General features: G+C 40.4%; 1 protein-coding gene and 1 long non-coding RNA gene across 2 annotated transcripts in view; one reads left to right on the top strand and one right to left on the bottom strand.

The window, feature by feature from the left end:
* The window catches only part of ARHGAP15 (Rho GTPase activating protein 15), a 507,565-nt gene extending 487,813 nt beyond the window's left edge, over positions 1–19,752 (top strand). The window contains exon 14 of the mRNA XM_090041263.1: positions 18,483–19,752. Coding sequence (XP_089897389.1) covers positions 18,483–18,666 — 184 coding nt within the window. The 3' untranslated portion in view covers positions 18,667–19,752. The remainder of the gene's footprint in view (positions 1–18,482) is intronic.
* Positions 10,626–21,069, bottom strand: part of LOC149867619 (uncharacterized) — a 143,294-nt gene continuing 132,850 nt past the window's right edge. Inside the window, exons 2-3 of the long non-coding RNA XR_016441642.1 lie at positions 15,757–15,816; positions 10,626–11,646 (exon numbers count right to left, since the gene is read on the bottom strand). This is a non-coding gene — a long non-coding RNA (uncharacterized LOC149867619). The remainder of the gene's footprint in view (positions 11,647–15,756; positions 15,817–21,069) is intronic.

The raw sequence follows: 21,069 nt of genomic DNA, 5'->3' as shown, positions 1-21,069 counted from the left end.
GGTTGCCAGAATCTGGAATGGGCTCCCAAGGGAGGTGGTGCTCTCCCCTACCTTGGGGGTCTTTAAAAGGAAGCTAGACATGCACCAGCTTGTCCAACCCCCTGCTCAGATGACCCCAGCACTTTCCTGGCCAGGGCAGGGAGTCAGACTCAATGATCTATTGAGGTCCCTTCCAATCCAAATATCTATGAATCTATGACTTTAGGTGTCTCCTGTACGTTATCCACATCTCAGCTCCATACAGCAAGGTGGGGATCACGACTGCCTGATAAACCATTAACTTGGTTTTGGATCTGATGTCGCAATCTTCAAACACCCATTTCCTCAGGCATCCAAAGGCTGCACTTGCATATTTGATGTGACACTGGATTTCTTCATTAATGGTAGTCTTCTGCAAAAGATGGCTTCCAAGGTATAGGAATTACTCAGCCTTCTCCAGAGTCTCACCGTAAATCTGAATTATCGGAGCTGGGGTCTGTTCATTAAGAACTTGTTGATGGAGGACCTTAAGTATTCTAAATGTTAAGTGTCAGTCCAATTTCCGTGTATGCCTTAGTAAAAACACTGATGATAGCCTGAAGGTCTTCTTTTGCATGAGCGCATACTACTGCATTATGAGCATACTGGAGCTTGATTGAGGTTGGGATGGTCTTGGTTTTGGCTTCAAGTCAGATGAGATTAAACAGCTTACCATTCATTTGGTAGTTTAGTTCCACTCCAACTGGAAGCTTGTTGGTAGTCAGATGTAGCACTGCAGTGAAGAATATCAAGAAGAGTGCTGGAGTGAGGATGTAGCCTTACTTAACTCCCATAAAAATGATCTATGATAGATCAATTATTGAGAACCACTGCTTGTATATGGACATGAAGCAGGCAAAAAAATTGCAATGAATTGTGGTAGGTGTCCATACTTCAGAAGAATCCTCCACACCACTTCTCAGTTGACAGAGTTAAAGGCTTTTGTGACGTCAAAGAAAGCCATGTAAAGAGGTTTATGTTGTTCTCGACATTTTTCCTGCAGCTAGCAAGCAGCAAAGATTATGTCAGTTCATAGTATCATAGAAAGTTAGGTTTGGGAGGGACCTCAGGAGGTCATCTTGTCCAACCCCCTGCTCAAAGCAGAACCATCCTCAACTAGATCATCATCAATAGAGCCTCTTGATGCCCGAAATCCACACTGAGACTCTGGGAACTCTTCAGCAAGTGGAAGGAGATGGTTGGCCATCCGATGTAATTTCCATACCACAGTCAGACTTGTCTCCTTTCTTGAAGATTGTCATGATCCCTGAGGTCGTCTAGTATTTCCTTCTCATTCCAGATCCTTAAGACGAGGGCATGGAGCTGTGATGTGAGCTCCTCACCCCCCTGCTTAAAGATTTTGGCAGGAATTCCTTCAGCTCTAGTTTACAAGTAAAAACAATGTACTACAAAGAAAATATCTTAGTTCTTGACCACCTTTAGTTCTAGATCCTTTTGTAGCTACAAACTCATTACAATGTTTAATGGAAGTGAGGCAGGAAACCAGAATTTTTTTAGCCTGATAGAAAATGAAAGGACAGAAAATGAAGAGTGTTCAGCATAGCAGATTCAAGTGTGATTTGGTAACTCCTAAAAAAGGCAGCCTTCCATGTACAAAAAATTTTGGACATTCATTGAGCATGCAAGGCAAATGGGACCAGTTTTGGCTATGGTCACATGACCTTTTGAGACAGTCAGGTGGATAAGTGAACACATAAGATGAATTTGAATGCACAAATCCTATTTAAAGCTGAGGAGGTGGAAATGGAAGATACAGATTTGCAGTACATACAATAAAGGATACAGTCTACAAAGGCAGAGGTTGGTGGGACACAAGATGTCCACTCCAGGCACTTCATGTAGCTAGTGCAATGTGCTACACATGCAAAAAGAATAAACATCAAGCTAAGGTGAGTGAACAAGACAAACAAAGTGTGAGTTAAGAAGACAATGTTGACATAGTAAATACATTGCTTAGGGGGATGTGAAATGTAAATAAGTTTAAAGAAATCAGAGCTCTTGGATAGCACATACTCGCTAGTGCATTTAGGAGATGCATTCATCCTGTTCGTGCTCAGTATCAGTGCTGAAACAATTTCAATGCTGGGAGGCATGTTAAAGCATCTTTCAAATCCGATACAAATACAGTGTCTATAAGTTGCATTAGTAGCTTGTGGAGAGTTCAGAACTAAACCTGAAGGACTAGGAACTGTAGTTGGGGTCACAGCCCATGCATAATCATTGCTTTTCTGTATGCAGGTTTTAATCTTATCAGCAAAAGAGGGACAATATAGGCAAAAGATTTCATGAGGGAAATATAGTGGGCCAATTCCCACAGGTTATTCAAGGAATAAAACTGGGAAGAAACAGATCATATATGAAGCACCTACATATCTAAAACTTTACAAAAAAAGGGAAGTGCCAGTGTAACTTTGTGCTATGCATAGCATGAGGAATATTGCTTACCATATAGAAGAAAAACATCCATTCATGATACTGGACAAAAGTTATGCATTATTGGCAGGATAAAGCTAAGTTTGTCCTAAGAATATTCAAGACTCACTGGAACAAGTTGCCTAAAGTTGAGCGCCTGAGTTTGAAAATTCCAGCTCTTCCTGGCACTGCTGACATTGCTGACATTTTTTAGTGACTTCAGCAGTAATGGTCAGAGTTTCACCTATTGCATGGAGGGTAAAATTAAGGGAAATATTAACCCAATTAAATTCCTCAGGATGTTTTCTAAGCATGCTGTATCACAACAGTAGACAGCCTTGACACGAAACCAAATGCATAGGATTATTAGTACAGTAACATAACCGAAAGGGGAGAGACAGGGAGAAGATGACTGGGGTAGCAGTCGCAGGCAGTAACTTAAAGTGGGAAGACATAAAAATAACTGCTGCCTCTGTGGCCAGCCAGCCACACTACCACCACTACTTGGCAGGGGCGACAAGTAGGGGGTGCACGTGGGTACACATGCGCCCCCTGAGCTGGGCAGTGGGCCCCCTACAAAAAGAGGCTTGCTTGCTGGCAGGGTCTGCGGGAGCGTCACCATGCTCCTGCTGCTGCCATCGTGCTCCCGCTGCCGCTGTGCCCCCCTCAGCCACCAGGGGCATGTGTCGTTCATGCTGCTTGGGCACAGAGCTACCCTGTTACACCTCTCTGCTACTGCAATTAGTAAACTTGTATAAAAGGAGCTTGGTATCACTTCTGCTTTCACTAGAGATCATGTTGTGCAGGGCATAGGAGAAAATAAGGTTTTCTGAAGAGTAACAGAGCATAACTTGTGAACAGCAACTTCAGAAAACCCATAGTACCACTAAACCACAATGCCAGTCGCACTGCTCCTTCTGATCCGGTGAGGGAACAAATGGGCCTGTAGTGGAACAGGTAGAAACCAGAGAACCAGGCATGCAAACAGAAGTGCAGCTCCCAGCTATAACTTAGAATGATTTTTGCAAAGTGTTCTGAGTTACAGCATTACCCCAGACCAAACAGAAGTTCACTGCTGGGTCCAGGGGAGGGGCATCTACCTGTGGCTGGGAGCCTGCAGCCAGGTTCCTGTAGCACTGGCTAGGGCTCTCTGCCAGTGCTTGCTGTTTTTAGAATGGGAGGGGGGAAAGGCAGTGGAGGGAGCTCATTCTTGGGGCTCCCCAGCTGGTGCTGAAATGTGAGGTGGGTGAATGTGAGCTCCCACCTACCTCAGGGGGGCTCCATCTGCTCCCCCCTTGGGGGGGGTTGAAAACCCCCCAGACCGAACTCCCTCCACTCCTTCCCCCCCTCCCATTCCAAAAACAGCAACAGACTGGGAGCTCCACAGACAACAAGTTACAAAAGATGCTGCATTTTGAAACATCTTTATCTGATACCTCATGCAATGAGGGATCAGATTGTCACCTGATGAGCCATTTTTTAAGTTGTCTGCAGTCGTGCACTTGTGTTTAGTCACAGCTATATTTCTGTGGCCGGATCGGGCAAAAATTGTCACTTCTGTCTGCACCCTTGGTTCAGGACATATCCAGTGCATCCTTTTAAGTTTGTAATCTTGTTCTCCTCTGCTAGAGTTTTTGGTTTGCAAGTGTAGAGGTGCTGACAGTGTTAAAACAAAGGAAGGGACAGTAATGTGTAACTGAAGGTAAAAACAGATCTTTATCCCCTTTGACTGGAATCAAAACAGGCATGAGACAGTTATTTACACATGTGGCTTGAATGACAATTCACTCAAATTAGCTGTGATTGTCTCAATGTTATCTCAAATACTTCACAGGGACTTAAAGTAGGATAATGAGTTTGTACATCTGTAGCATCCCAGGATAAAAGGTTTTTCCCCAGGAAAAAAAAAACAGGACACCTGTTTTTACCAGGAGGCACTAAGCTTGCTATGAAGGAGCAGAATTACATTACTGTACTAACTGCTGGTGGTCAGTAGCTTTCCATTTTTCTCTCCAGCAAAACAAAAAATTCCAGTCATCGCAACTGTGTATGCCACTACTAGTTCGCCTGAAAGCTATTTTCCATGTAACATCACTTTTGAGTATCATCCAAACTTTATAAAAGCAAACAGGAAAATGGATGAAGAAGCAGCAGCACTGAGTTCTAGTTTTTGCCACAGACTCATTATGCGATTATGGAAAAAGTCACTTAGTATATTAGAGACTCAGTTTCCCCATCGGGAAAACGTAGATAACTTGCTAATCCACCTTTGTAAAGAGCTTCAAGTTCTGTGGACGAACAGTGCTGAATATTATTATTAGAGACAAAGTCAACAGCATAATGAGGAAACATGTGTTTTTTCCCCTCGCTGACCTAATTTCTCTCTTCACTTTAAAATCTTCTATTGATTTTAATTAAGCTTAAGCTAAAGCTAAGCTCACAAATCTAGCAAACTTAAGAACTTCTTTTAAGTGAATCTGCTCGCCTGTCAGACTTCCTCAAGCTTTCCCAGATGTGTTTAAAAGGGTATTTCCAGCACAGGCATACATTGGAATAGCTCTATTTCTGTCTTCTAGTGTGACTAGTAGGTGACACGTGAGTTCAAATTCTACCTTGCTTGAATCAGGCTTGTATACAACATTCTTCACGAACCAGTCACAGTCCCTTTCTCATCAATGATAGCCAGAGGCAGTAACAAGGGTGAAAGATATCTATCACGAAAAGTCCCGTGTCAGTGTGTTTCCCCCAATTTATTTACTGACCTTCAGTGTAACAGCCACACTCCTGACCCTCATGAGATGAAGCCTAAGGGGAAATGGCACTGAGCACCAATTCCATATCCTGTTGTTCTGTGGTCTAAATTAAGTGCTAATTAATTACCACTGGCATCTTTGGCATTGCCTGTCAAATTGGATTTAGGATATCCTTTCACTGTTTAAACAAATAGCCCTACATCTCCAGCTAAAATCCCAAGTGTTAACATTTTCTTTTCTTACAAATTTATATTTAAAAATTAAACAAAATATGTCTGTGGACATTGCAGGTAGAATTCCAATAAAAGGAACAGGAATTGGTATTGTCAATTTTGATTAATAGTCCTTCGTTAATAAACATCCTGTTATTTAGTTTCCACCTGCAGTTGCTGATGTTGCCTGGAATCAATTAACTCATATAATTTGATTTATTTTACAAAGACATTTTTGGATGTGCTGTGCTGATGATAAAGGTTCTGTATTTGCAGCTCTTGATTCAAGTGAGATTGTTACCTAACTGCTTCTTATTGTAATGTTGCAAGGAAATCTGGCTTCAGGCATTCCCAAATTTAAGAAAAAAGTAATTTAGAAACTGCAAGCTGCTTTCTTATAAAAGTATCTGCTGCCTTCTGGGACACACAGGTCCCAAAAGCTTATAGATTCTGGCTCTATAAGAGACCAAGTTCTTCAGTAGATAGTTGGTCAGAAGCTGGAGTTGCAGTAATAAAACAAGAAATTAGACGTTTCCACAGGCAAAAGGCTCAAAGCCAGTCAAGAATGCAGTAAGTAGGGCTGTGCATGATATTTGGGTTTGAAACTATTTTATATTCTCTCTCACCAGAGTATCTAGGTGCCTAGCTAGATACTTTGTCGCCAAACTAACATATTAGCACCTGTTTAACATCTGTCATGAGTGGTTTGCTTGCTTTCATTCTCTTCCTAAGAAGAAGGCAAGGTCAAAGATATGTGCCTTGCACTTGAAGCTGTAGGTAGAAGGGGTTGTGATACTTCTTATTCTTGTGGGAATAAGAGGTGACCAAAACAAAGCCTGAATCTCCCCATGGGTCTGGAAATTTGGTGTTTGGACATGCAGCAGCCAGGTGAATTGCCATGGCTTCAGATCAGGCTTGCAGGCTGGGCCTCCATGCTGAATTGGACCTGTGGACAAGTCCTATGGACTGGATTCAGGCCGCAGACCAATCCATGCCACTCATCTGGCCCAAGGAGCTGGATTAATTACTTACCTGGATGCATTATCCATATACCCCTTCATATATTTATAAGAATCCTAATCAAAATCAGTTTGTATTCAGTCAGAAGTATAGTGCAAGCCAAATATAAAAGACAATATGGACATTCACAACCAAATGAAAAGCAAGAGTCCTAAACTTGGTATGACCAGCAAGTCAGAACCCACATGGGTCATTTCATGACCTTCATCCAGCCACTGACCTTCTGGATGTTTACCAAAAATCACTGATGCATTACCAGAACTGTTATGTATGAAACTAAAATAACTGTAAGCAGTTGAGAAGACAAAAGATAGTTTGAGGATATGCACCTCTGCATGGAAAGGGTTTGGAATTGTGGGGTCATGAGCAAAGCCAATAAAGAGGGAAACAGAGCCCCATCCTTCCTTAACTACCTCTCTGTCCCCATTTCAAAATAAAATATGTATTTGAAGTACACTTCACTTATAGAGCCCTTAGACTTTGGACTGTAGATCTCAAAGCACTTAACTAAGGTTGGTAAATATGATTATCTCATTGTACAAATTAGAAACCCAGTTTGTACATGTTAAGGGAGATTTTCAAAAGCACCTGGGATTCAAGTCCTGTTTAAAAGCAGGTGCATTTGATAAATCTCTTAGTCACCCAAGGTCACAGTTAGTGGATAGAAACTGAAAGAAATGAATGTGTCCCATGAGTCCTAGACTTTTACATATGGTCCCAGGTTACACTGCCCCTGCTCATATATATATTCTCTTTACCACAGGCATCGGCCTTCATGCAAAACCACCCAGTGGGGTGCAGAGCATCTGATGACTATTTTTGATATAACCAGCTGCATATTTGCTAGGAGATCATATAGTTTGAGGGCAGGGTGATATTCAGGGTTCAGTTCAGTTCCCCATTTTGTCACTGACCTCCTCCTGAGTGCATGACCCAGGGGAAGTCACAAAGGACTAGATCTACTGCATGACTTCGACTTCCTGGCCCTGACAACTGCAATACCTAACGTTAAAAAGTACATGGCTCCTAGAATATATGCATCTGAATTCCCATCCCCCTTGAGAGCTTAAGTGTTAGATTCAGGGGTCAAGTTAGGTGCCTCTGGCTGCTAGAGATGCAGAATACTGAATTTTCTTTTGAGGGCAGCACCCTAGCTAAAGATAATGGTGATAGTCCTGCCACCCATATATGTCGTATTCTAGTGCTTAGAGCACTCATGCAGGATCTGGTAGATTTGGATTATAGGCTCACTTCAGCTTTACAAGATTCAAACTCATGTCTCTTATGTTGTTGGGAACTGCCAAAACCACGAGGGTACAAAGTTGTCAGAGCAAGAGGTGCTACATGACTGTGGAGCTAGAAGAATCATGGAGGACACCAACCAAGGGAGAATATGACTTTTGTAGCCTAGCAGTTAGAAACTCCCCTAAGAAGGAGGAGTCCTGGGTTCTAGTCCCTGTTTCCAACAACATGAAAAGCAGAAGTTACCTTAGAAGACAGATAAGAGACAGATGCTAATAGAATACCTGAAGTTACTTGGATACTGTGAAAATACAGGGGGTATGCAACATTATACTGAATAAAGCAAATTCAGACTGTTGGAGTTATTTTCTGTTTTTATCCAGTGATTATCTAATGTAAAATGGATAAACAAAGCTCAGGACAGGGACCAGAACCTAGGGAGCCCTGTTCCCAATAGAATACCTAAACCCAAGACTACAGCATCAGGCTAAGGCCTCACACTTGCTTTCCTTCCAAGCCTGTAATTCCAGCATGCCTTTTTCCACAGTGACCTAGCTTGAACAGGACCACAGGTAGATACCTTGACCCATGCAGTTCTACTGTCTGGAAGTTAGGGCACTCTTCTGGGAAGCTTGAGTCCTCCAGGTCTGAGGTAGGGCAAAAACCCCATATAAGCATCTCTAACCATGGGTGTTTACACATTGTCCGGGGGAGAGGGAGAGCTTTAATTAGACTGGATCCAAGAACTGCTCTAATTAAAGCACCTGGAGCATCTTGTATATCAGCATCCCATTGCTTAAAAATGGCAGTGGGGGTGTTTTAACTTAAGCTCATTACCATGTTCCAGCAGACTTGATTAATTGAGTCTGTTCCAATACACTGTAATTACCGCATGTTGGAGCAGACTCGCTGCTTGTATATAGGTGCCCCACTAGGCTTGTATGAAGCTCCTGCTCCAGATGAGTTACTGGGTGCATGGTGCACTTTGTAGTGAAAGCAGTGCTGATGTTATATGTTAAACCCCACAGATTGCATATCTCCAGAGATTTAGGGAGAGTTTAGGTTTCAGTCTGCCCCATATGGCATCAAATTACACCCAGGTGGCAGCTGGGTGCTCTGGCTATTTAGAGAGGGCTGCTTCTATGCATATTTGGTAGCTTAAGTCCAAAATGGAGGTGCTGAATGAAATTAGGTGCCTCCAGGATTAGGCTTCCCAGATCAGTTTCTTGGACTGGGGTGCCTAACATCTGTTTAAGTATGATTTCAGGTGCCTGAAGACTAGTCAGGATTCTTTCCTCCGTGCCTCGCCACCTGGAGAGAGAAAATGATTCTCTTACCCGAGTTTTGGAGTGCTGACTAATGATGGCCTATGTCAAACTGTTACTTTGATATCTCTTCCTATTAAATAAGGATGAAGCCAATGGTTAGATTAAATGCCTTTCTCCAGCTGTTCACAGCCCTTAGCCTTTCAGCCAAGTAATAACCTATCCTCAGACTTGTTTTAGACATTATTTTAATATCATGGCTCCAGTATAGACCACTAGCAACAAACTCCCAGATAAGGTATGTATGGGGATTCCCCGAGGATGCCCATTTGTAACTTTGTCATTATCAGCTGCCAGTTACTTTATATAGCAGTCCAATGAGCACAGTCAAAGGCTATTTTGGAGAAGGGATACAAGATTCAGCATTTAGCACTACCTCCAAGGAGTCAAAAGAGGAGGGATTTTCCCTAAAGAGTAATGATTAGTGTCCACAGCTGCAGAGTACAGGAAACCTATGGAGTTTCTGTAAGCCAGGAGCTACAAAGGCTCAGTGAGAGCAAGCCCTTAATATGGCTGAACTATTTCTGACCTTTCTTTTAGTGTCTGACCTGGTTTCTCTGTTGCTGATCTGATAGGTATTGTTCTGAGTTCAACAGTTGGACCAAATATGAATGTAAAGCAGACTGATGAAAGAAAATAGTTTACAACTATATTAATAAAGTTTAGGTATTTCCTGTAATTCCTAAATTATATATTCATTACAGAATAAACTACATAGTACATTTTGAAAAGGGTATACATTGTAATGTAATATTTTGGAATTCAACTAGAGAGCATAAATCTCAGATACTACATACACATGCACAGAAACCTACTTACAAAATATAGTATACGAATTTAACAAACAGCAAGCTAGGGATTCAATTGATAGTGTTTGCATTTACTTAGCTTCATCAGCTAGTGAATACCACTGCACTGCAACTGAGCAAATCATCCATAAAGTAAGTACATAAATAATAATGAGGGTTAGTTTGCATTCATAAAATATCGAGTATCCCAATTTATTACTAAATTTTAAATTTATCTACCTTGTGTTGCAATGAACTGAACAGTTTAAATAAATCGGGCTTATGGTACCAGGGGCCAGTTGCATTGATTATATTGGTAAATATCTCAAGATGGGGTTAAGCATTGTGATAGTCCTCTGCAAAGGCTACATTTCACTATTTGGGTTGAGTTGAGTAATCTTATAAAATGCACACAGTTCCCTTAGGATATGGAATATCCCTGCGTGGTCAGAAAACAAGGCTTTGACCTTTCATAAAAGGACACTTACTGTTGTCAGTGTTTTAAAATGATTCCCAAAGTCATGCCACACACCTCAGTCATCTTCTTAATAATAAACAACACTTACAATCTTCTTGAAAAAACAACAACCATAGCTGGGTTGAAGTAAGTTTACCGTAGGAAATTACTTTACTATAATATGCTGTCTATCAGAAAAACATATAACATAGGCCTTGAATTAAAAGGAAACGCATTCAGAGGAAACCTGATAATCTATCTGTGCATCATGTTGTGTATGTGCTTTCTTCCTAACACTGCACAACTAGTCTGCAAAAGCCCTGTCAAAATGTGCTTATACACAGAGACATTATCACTTTGTAGGATGGTACGTTTTATTATCAGGTTATTTTCCAGTACATTTGGCACAGTTAAGGTAAGTATATTAACTTTATTCCCGAATAAAGAAAACAAAGTTGTACTGAATGTCTCAGCCATTGTCAGTGACTTAAGAGCTGACAGGAGGTCCAAGTAATCAACCCTGTCTGGTGCACATAGTTTTCCCCTGGGACATCTGTTCTGATCCTACAATGCGTCTGACTGGCATGGATGTAGAATTACTTTCAATAAAGATTTTATTTCAAGGTTGGATGACTTCCCCCCCAAACATCTTGTGACTAAAACCAAGCATAAAAATATACCAACTATTTTTTAACTTCTGCAAATCAGCTTTTAGGGGGAAAGTGTAAAATGCTCAACTAGGATCAGTTCATCATAAAAATAAAATGTGAACATATTAGAACTGATTAGAAGATCTGCAATATCACAAAATCAGGAACTACCACATAAAGCCTACCCTAAAGCCAATGACTGTAAAGCAAAAAGGACTGTTAACAATGATGTACCTAACAGCAGTACATTCAGTATCTCAGGCAACTGAAACATGCCCATAACGGATTGTCTTTCAGGGTAAAACATTAACTTTCTATGTGCCTCACTCTGTAGAGGAAGCACATATAAGCTAATTTGGGGATAATTACTGGCACAGTGAATCTGTGTAACGTACAGTCTTTTACCCGTTGAGCTAGGTCATGAGAACGTACAGATGAAATCACGGCAGCTATCCTTCTACTTCAGGTACCTTGTTTTTGACAGTGCTCAGTATCAGTCCCTGGAAAATATGCAAGAAACTCTGTAATGGAGAGCTATAGGTATAGAGCAGTGATTCTCAACCAGGATGCCAGGGTACCTTGGGGAGCTGTGAGATCCTTTGAAGGGTGTCACAGGAAATGTGAGGAGATAAGCAGATCAAGGCAGGCTCGGGCTTCAGGTGTGAGGCGATAAGCGTATATGGGCAGACTCAGACTCTTTCTGCCCAGCTACACCCCTGTTCTGCTGCCTGCTCCCCGCAGGTAAGCCCTATAATAAATAAAGTAGTTTTATTACAATTGCTGCTCGATTCCCAAAGTTATGGAGGAGTGCCTCAAACCTGACAAAGGGTTCCTTTAGTCTAAAAAGGTTGAGAACCACTCCAGAACATGTCCACAGAGGGCCTTCCTTCCTAAGTCCAGGAGATGAGTGGGTATGTCAAGAGGAAAGATGTCATATATATCGTGCGTGCATATTTTTCTTTGGTTGTGTAGTATGGAGTTTTTCATGAACTATTCTCCTTATGATAAATCTCTTATTTATCCTTTATTTCTCTGAGGCCTTGGCCTCAATACCGTGTGGCCTTGAGTTCCATTCTTTACATATGTGCGTGCAGGTATTAACACACACACACACACACACCTGTATATACAGATACAAACTGTACATAAGGGGCTAAATATTGATGGTTAGAGATGTTACTTTTCTTTTTGTTACATTTTGGCATGGCTCAAATCCCCTTCTTAGCAATGCCCAGAGTAACATGCTTGAGTTGGTGGTATAATTCACTGACTTCAGTAAACTTGATGGACTTTTATACTAGCTGATGATATGACCTGTAACAGGATTAGGCAACCTATGGCCTATAGACCCTTTGGATCCAGCCTATGGACCCTTTGGATCCAGCCTATGGGCGTGGGGCTTTGGGAGCATCTTGCTTCTGACCCCGGGTGGGTCATTTCGGCCTGCAGCTGGAAAAGGTTGCCTACACCTACCTGTAGCGTTTCAGTAGTTGAAACATTTGATTTTGATCATCTGTTACTCAGTTACTTCAAGAGAGACAGAATCAGATTCCTGAAAATTAACTTTGCAAAACAGCAAAATGGATATGGACTTGCAGAGACTAGCTTTACATCTGGGCCAAACTGGAGGCTTTTGTTGCTGTAAAGGGCTTATGAAACAAGGTCAAAGAGTTCTGATTCCATCCAGTAGAGGACAGTGAAACACTTTCACATTAGCCAGCTTTACTTTTATCAAATATTTGCTGTATCAACATTTAATGGATTTACCTTAACATTTTTTTTTTTGGTGGGGCTGACGAGAAAAGGAGGGGTACTGTGAACAGTTTTAGGCCTTAAAGTGATTGAGAAGCAGTGTCACCAGTAGGAACTATTTTCCTGTTCTTCAGTTGCTCACAAAGAGTAGAAAGCACTGAACTGCATTTACCAGCAGTCAGCTTTTGGAAGACTTGCCATCTCCAGCTTCAAACTCAATCATGATTTCAGAGCTAAGTGTCTGAGAACGGTACGTTTACAGAGGACTGGAGAGCCAAGCTCAGTGTATAATGACCACACGAGGAGTATAGTTGTCCTGTACTCAGTTACATAGCTTCTGTTTCTAGTTACCGTGGCAACAGCCAAAGCACAAATTAAATAAGTATTTTTGCTTATATATCTGTCATTGATATTAGAGCCCTTCTATCAGATACTTATGTAGTTTTAATCCATCATTAATTTCTTTTCATTATTATTAATAATGAGATTTTTTTTTCAGTACAACTATCTTGTGGCTTGTGATCTTAAAGAACTTGAAACAGTCTTTGAGTTGGGAATTCAACTCACTATCTGCAAGAAAAAACTAAGCAAAAACAGCATACAGCTCACCTTTTTTGGACAGTTTCAACATCTGCAGCACTGGGTTACAGATTCTTTCTGAAATTATCTTAAATTGATGGATCATTGCTCCTTTCATTTGGGCTTGACAAAAAGTAGCTCTGGCATTTCCTTCCCTTGTTTATGTTGTAAGCTGTATATCACTTTTTCTTCTCATGCCAAACATGAATTCTTGCCCATTTTATCTATTTTTTTCTTAATCAACAGAATTTTGCTGTGCAGTTATAGGAGTAGTTTATATTGTGAATAGTCTTTGTTTTTCTGTTTTTGTAAATGGAAGAAAATATGGCAGGCATAACTGGTAAATATTTGTATTTTTAAAAAGGTATAAAGCCATAAAATCTTAATTATTTTCCTCAAATTGTAAATGCTATTTAAAAATGCTTGTTGCAGATAATTATGCTTTTTCTTGTAGTTTTATTTTATATTGGACCATTTAAACTAGCTAAAAGTAGTCTTTTTTATTGTGGCCACAATTCAGCAATACCAATACAGTAACACAAATAGCCAGGGGCTATTTAAGATGTTATATTTATTAATATTGTATGTGTATGTAGAGGACCAAAATGGGGCTCTTGTATGCCAGATTTTGTATAAATTCATAGAGATTGTATCTGCCCCAAAGAACTTACAAACTAAAAAGATAATACAGGAAGTGTGAGAGGAGAAAAGAAGAGGGACAGAAATGTGAAATGACTTGCCCCAGTTCATGCAGAAACTTGGAATAGAACCCTAATTAACAGACCAAATTATAACACTACTAATTTCTCATATGGTTCTCAATTAAGCCTTTGTGCTGTGGGTGCTGATTCCAGTGTGGGGAGTCATGCTGCCTCAGAGAGACAGAAAGCTAAACTGCAAAAGATTTAGATACGTAACTTAAGACATGTTTAGATCCTCAAAACATCTTCTTTAAGCCTAGAAATACCTAAATTCCTTTAGTGCCTAATTTCCCACAAGATTTCCTAGTCATCTAAATTTTTGCCACTTGATACGCACACAGATATCCAACTCAGGATAACAGTGAGCTACTCAGGGCGCTATTGTGTGACAAAATAGCCCAGCACGCAACCCTGCCTTGAAGCTGAAGGGAGGAGGAGGCCTGATAGCCTCATGGCTCGGCTCTTGCCCAGAGAACAAAAGACACAGATTCCAGAGTCCCCCAAGAGGGGATTTGAGCCTGCATCTCTGGCTTCCCAGCAAAATGCTCCAGCCACCAGGCCACATGTTAAGCATTACCCTTTACCACATGTTAAGTATTACAGTGGGGGAGTGGTGGGCAGCACTAATGCTTCTCCACTGCTGCCAAATTTCCAGACCTGTAGGGAGCCCAGCAGGCTGGATAGCATGGGTCTGCATGCAGGGCTGGGGTAACACCGGGTCAGATTCCAGCATGTAAGGCTGGACTGAGGCTGTGTGGGAACCAGCCTGGGTAGGCAGGGCCTCATTTGGATGCATGGGGCTTGACATGGGCACATACAGCCCAACCCTGTACACTGATCCAACACGGGATCTAGCCTGCAGACTGGCCTCATGCCTCTTATCTGGCCCTTGGGGCGGAAAGATTGAGTGGCGTGGATCTAGATAATGCCCAGCTGGTAGCCTGGACTTACGCAGTCTTATGGGTGGTTAGAGCACTTTGCAAAGATGCAGACTCAAATCCCCGCTGGGTGGGAGAGGTCATAGAACCTGGGTCTCCTATTCTCTGGGCAAGTGACCTTCCCATAAAATATGAGAGGGTCTCATCTTTTCTCCTGTGTGATGGATTTTTTAATAGACTGAAATGTCAGGACTTATTCAGCCTGAGAGCATCAGATCAGCCAGAGCACAACCCTACTGAGATGGACAGTTGCATGTCCAGAGCTGAATTGCAGCTATGCAGCTGCATAACAGCCATTTAAGCATGTAAAATGAAATAGGATTGAGCCCCCAGTGTCTGAAACCACAGCAGTTTTCACACATTATGTGTTTTCTCATCCATTGTTCCTGACTTGGAAGGCATGGTCTAAACAGTCTCACTGTGCTTACCTTGAACAAAGGACAGTGTTGAGGTGGTATACTCCTTTTGTCCAGTAGCTTGGTGACTAGAGCGTTCCCCAGGGTTGTAAGAAATTCAGGTTAAAACTCCTGCTCCAAATCAAGCAGAAGAGGGATTTAGTTTTCCAGGTGAGCACCCTCAGGGCTAGTGGACAAAGTGTTGGGGACACAACTACCACCATCTTCTTTTCTTTGCTGAATTTTGTACAGTAAAAGACTGACACGGTGAAGCTGCCTAACTTGTTCCTTAAGTTTAAAGCTTGTTCCTCTCAGAATCAGAGTCACGGAACAGCAGCAAGACCATCCAGGGGAAGTTAAACAGCTTTCAGTACGGATGCCTAAGCTGGACATTCAGATTAAAGTGGTCAGATAGGATGAAGAATGTTAAGATATTGGAGCAGGCACAATTAACAACAGCTGCACAAATAGTACAGGGATAAAGGGAACTTACCTTGGCCATGTGCTGAGAATTCTGGGTAATGGACTTCCCAAACAAGCCCTGTTTTGGCAACTGCAAAGCAAAATTGTTACTTTATAACACATCGGTTCTGTATACACGTGTGCATTTACTGCTCATTAACCAAAACTACTGCACAGTACAGGCACATGTCTACATATGTATGCCCATACTGTGCAGCAAATATGGTGACTTATATCGACGTCAGTGTAAATTTGATACCTGCATCATGCTGGTATCAAATTTTGCCCAATTAGTTACTGTGCAGTAACACACATGTAGAAACCTTACTGCAGCGTAACACTGTTTGTGTGGACTGCCTTGGGACTAATGCACAGGCATTAATGCACTTTAATGCCTGCATTTGTAGATGCTGGCCTATTCCTGCTTATTATGCAGTAACTTACTGTGCAGCAAATTTAAGCCAGCATAAATGTACATGTAGACACGCCCATAGCAACTTGAGTAAATTAAAAGGTAGGATTGGTTGGCAATGACTGACCTAAAACTCATCACCTGCAGAGGTTTGTCTCACCCATTCATACAAAGTTTTATGCACTGATCCCTCAAAAGTGTACTTCCATATGGAATTTTTATCATGGAAAGTTAAACTGAAATCCTCGCGACCATTTGTATACTTAAGATTAAGCAGAAATACAAACACGTCTGAGAATCCAGACCTTTTTAATCACATGATAAATGCTTCTTGTATTCTGGAAGTGGCTGACCATATGAAAAAAATATTTGCACCTAGAACAAAATGTGTGATATCTATCAGATTGTCACATTTATTTAATTGGCACCTAAGCTATTAACAGGTAGTTTCTCTTCCCAGCTTCTAGAACATTGTAAGTTAATAATGTCACAGTGGAAAAATAATGTATTTGGGTTATATTTTGTCATTACAATGAAGATGCTGTATTTTAAGAAACTAATAATTAAGCCAATGTGATAAGTGCCATATGGAGACTGTTTTGTATAATGGACACCACAGTATGAGTATGAGACAGAATTACAGTAATACTTCCTATTTATATGTGCAGAAAATCTAAATGATCATTTGTGTTCAAGGAATGTTGTAAACTACACGATTGGCACGGTTCCTCTACAAGGGGGTCTTCACTCATGACCCACCCACCGACAGGAAAGGAAACTTTCTCTAAAGGGTAGAACAGATGATGTCTCACGCAGCTCTTGCGACTGTTAGCATAGCTTACTATAGCTTCACCAAAAAGTATTAGAGAACAGAATAAAATCTACTTTTAAAAAATTTCCATCAGAATTTTAAAAAGGTATGTGAAATACACACACACACACACACACACACACACACACACACTTTTATACAGGACTGTTCCAGGAGTTCTTTCTAGATATTGATCCCCTTTTTCTTGCAGAATGATAAATTGTTAAAACTAAAATATTATAAAATGTCCAAAAATGAAAAAACAAAAACCAGAATCAAAGGAGTGTATAAAGTATTGAAGTTGCCTTTAGTCTGCATTCATTAGTAAGGGTAACTGTTCTAAAAGAATGCATATACTAGAGTCTTTCCCATTTAGTATATTTTACAATTTTTTAAAGGAAAATAGATGTTTGTTCAATTGGATCTTCCTGGTAGAGATTGCCAACCTTCTTGCATGGGCTAGAGTTCTTAAATACTTCCTAAAACATTATTAAACTCACTCAGTTTAGAGGATATTGCTGATGATTGTAGGAAATCTCCTCAACTGGTAGAAAATTCTATAACCCCACTCACTACACATTGACGATTTATGTCAGTTGAGGATCTAGCCCAACGGTCATGTCAACATTTTCTCAATTTGATAGGCAATCAGGATGCCTAATGTTGCAATGTTTCCAGAACTCTGAGTTAAGGTGTTGGGTCTTATTTTCTTTTAAGCAACGTGTCAGTATACACACACCAGCATACTGTTATGTATATATTTCACTATCCTTTCAAAGTACTTTCGGTTTCTTCATTCCTTAATTGAATGAGTTGGAAGTAACAAGCAAGGAAAGGTGGTGTCATATGTTCAACTTAACACTTACTAAGTGCAGTTAAATCATGAGCAAATGCATGTTCAAGCAGTTTAGCATGTGCTAAGTGCCATCCTGGTATTGCAAAGTTGCTCCCTTTCAGGCAAGGGTTATCTCACATACTAACTTTAATAGGTCAGAGCATTCCAGTGATTTGTACCCATTGCAAATGCATGTGTGACGATACCCTGTTTCATGTGATCTTTCATTTATTTTGTCCGTAAGTATCCACACTGTACCTGTATAGATGGCCATGTTAGCAGAAACAGACAAGTTACATTCTGCAACCTCCAAATAAGTTAAACCTCCTTCAACCTCAAGGGCTTGATCTGGGGTCTAATATTAATTATTCAGATTCTTGTAATTAGATAGTGGGCATCCATAATTATAAAACAATATTTTAAAAAATTAAGGATTGGTGTCTTTCTACCTAAGAACTGAATTCCGGGCCCAAAAATCTCAAATGAGTACATATCTTGCTGTCTGCAACTGAATTTACTTTCACTGTTTGTCATGTTGCCAGATATTGCCTCTTCCCTCCCCCTTTTCTTACTTTTTGATAACTTAACCAAATAAACATCAGTGTTAGGAGAATCAGTAAAATGTGTCTCTACTTCAAATGCAACAGCGACTCCTTTGACATCCCTCATTTTTAACCAATTCTTCCCTTTCGTCAACAGGATAGCAGCCAAGGAATCCGTGAATCTTATGTCAACACAAAGCTTAGGAATTGTATTTGGACCAACACTCCTTAGACCTGAAAAGGAGACAGGGAACATGGCAGTCCACATGCTGTACCAAAACCAGATAGTTGAACTTATGTTAAGTGAGTACAGTAAGATCTTCAGCTCTGAGGAAGACTGACAGACAGGGCTTGTTATTGAAAATGTTCACATCTGTCTTGATGTCTAATATTTTTACATTTCTGTAAACATATTTCTGAAATATTTCTTTTTCTTTCAAGTGACAGATGCCTCATTTTGTGAAAACTTAATGATGATTTTGTGTTTAATTTTCAAACATTGGAATAAAAAATATTGTCAACATTTGCCTATATGTATTCTACATTAACCCTTTGTGAGTTTCATGTTGCCAGCACTCCATGTGTCATTTTGTGTCCCATTCTTTTCAAGCTGGGTGTAGAGCATATGGCCAAAGACCACAGGAAATGCTGCTTACCAGCATATGCAATGGCTGGTAAGACATGCAGCAATGGAGGATAGTGGATTTTATAATGTATGAAACATAGTTACACTGGAACAGACATGTCTCCTCATTTGTAGCCTTTTTTTTTTGCTATGAATATTATGTACCTGTTTTCCTTGATATACAGTGAAAGTTAGAAAGACATGTTGTATGATATCTTTCTCCTGGGAAAAATGACAGTTAAAATAGTTTCCAATGAACTTTTTTTAAACAAAGAAGAAGAGCCCTACTATTTGCAATATTATAAATGTTCTGTCTAAAAAAATATAGACAAAATTAAATGCTGGACATTTTGTTCTTAAATACTGTACATGAAGTGTAGAAATTGTGTGACTGTTCATTTTTAACATAACATCCATTTTGATTCTTCATCACATTGTACATCTTCCCTCTTTCCCTAGCTATGTCATGTTATGTAGAATTTTTATTATGCACTTGAGGATGTTTTATTGGTGAACTACATTAAATTCATCTAGAAAGAACTTTAAAAAAAAAGCCTTTTCATATGCCCTTAGGATTACTTGGCTAGACTTGAATCAATTTATGCATTTGATGGTTAGCTTCAGTTGTCATGGATAAACAAAAGGGTAACTGTCTAGAATATATCAAATATTGTTTTATTTCAAAATGTATGTTTCCAGCAATACACATCTTCTACCGTTTTGTAAAAGTATTCTGCTGATAAATGTAGACTTATGTTTGACAGCTTTTTAATCAAGTTCAAAGAGAATGAATAAAACTAATCCAGTGTGGTAAAGAGTCTGTCTGGTTATCGATTTGTTCATAAAATGAAAAATAAACCATGTAAATAAAATGTGTGAAACACAGATCTAGAAGCAAATATTTAAGGCAATTAAAGACCCCAAAACATAGGATTAATGCATAGATCTGCTGTGCTTGAGAGATATGTTGCAAACATCACTCCTAACAGGTCAGGAATTATACCAGCATTGTTTAGCATCGTTTTACAAACTGTCACGTTGTTAAGCAGGAGAGGTTGCTCCTTAGAGTGATCATCTAGGAGAATAAATGTATAATGATGCTGGCTCACTAAGCAAACACAGCTCTAAGATCAGTTGGTAAGACTGGCAGAACCAAAGTAGGATCTGAGGTGTAGTTCAGTTACAGTGACACTGGTAGGTACAAGCACGCATACAGAGACGTATAGGGGACAGTTATCAGTGGTAGAAATGAAAGGTCCGCAAATGGTGCACATTTCCTTCAGTGAAAAAACAGGTAACATCACTGTCTTAAGACAGAAGTACAAGTCTTTCAAGCATCTGAATTCAATAAAATATCACCCCTCAATACCTTTCACACTTTTATGTCCAATTCTGAGGACATACGTATTAACATTTGTTAGTGTCCTAGTCTAGATCATTTCAACAGCAACCTAACAGGCCTGCTTATGGTCCGCAGAGCTGACTACCAGAAAGGGAGTCAGGAGCCGAGGCCATCCATTAATAAAGACCATTTACATTACAGCCCTGTAGGTACTCACAGTCATGCCCTTGAGGGCATTGCCACTATTGTCAGAACTGATACATTCACTTCTTATTTGGAGTCTGAAGCAGCTAGAAGACATTTCTTAAAAGGGAAAGAAAAAAGTTGTCCCTGGGATATGGAGCCTCTTCAGGAGCCTCGAAGTAGTGATTCCTCACCTCAGTATTGCATTAAACATTGTATTGCATGCCTGTGTACTCTTAAGTATTCAGTTGACTCTCTTCACCTTACAAACTGAATATTCTGGATATACCAGGCATCAGTGCTTTCTATTCGAATTTATCCAGGCTGTGGAAATGAGCAGGCTATGCTTCGCCACCTGAACAGAATATTTAAAACTGCAGTTTTTCCCTCCCAGCTGATCACCAGCAAGCAGCAGGGCTGCTGGGAACCCTCCACCAATCTGTGTGTGTGTGTGTGTGTGTGTGTGTGTGTGTGTGTGTAGGGAGGAGGGGGGACGTGGCAAAAAGAGCAAGATTAAAGGAGCTGCTGGGCAGCACGCTTCCACCACAATATAGGTCCCTAACTATCGATAATTATTTATGCAAAGTAGACCAG

Source organism: Crocodylus siamensis, chromosome 4, assembly GCF_052110815.1.
Source record: "Crocodylus siamensis isolate JL-2025a chromosome 4, ASM5211081v1, whole genome shotgun sequence".
Classification (NCBI taxonomy): domain Eukaryota; kingdom Metazoa; phylum Chordata; order Crocodylia; family Crocodylidae; genus Crocodylus; species Crocodylus siamensis.
This window is presented reverse-complemented; position numbering and strand designations above follow the sequence as displayed.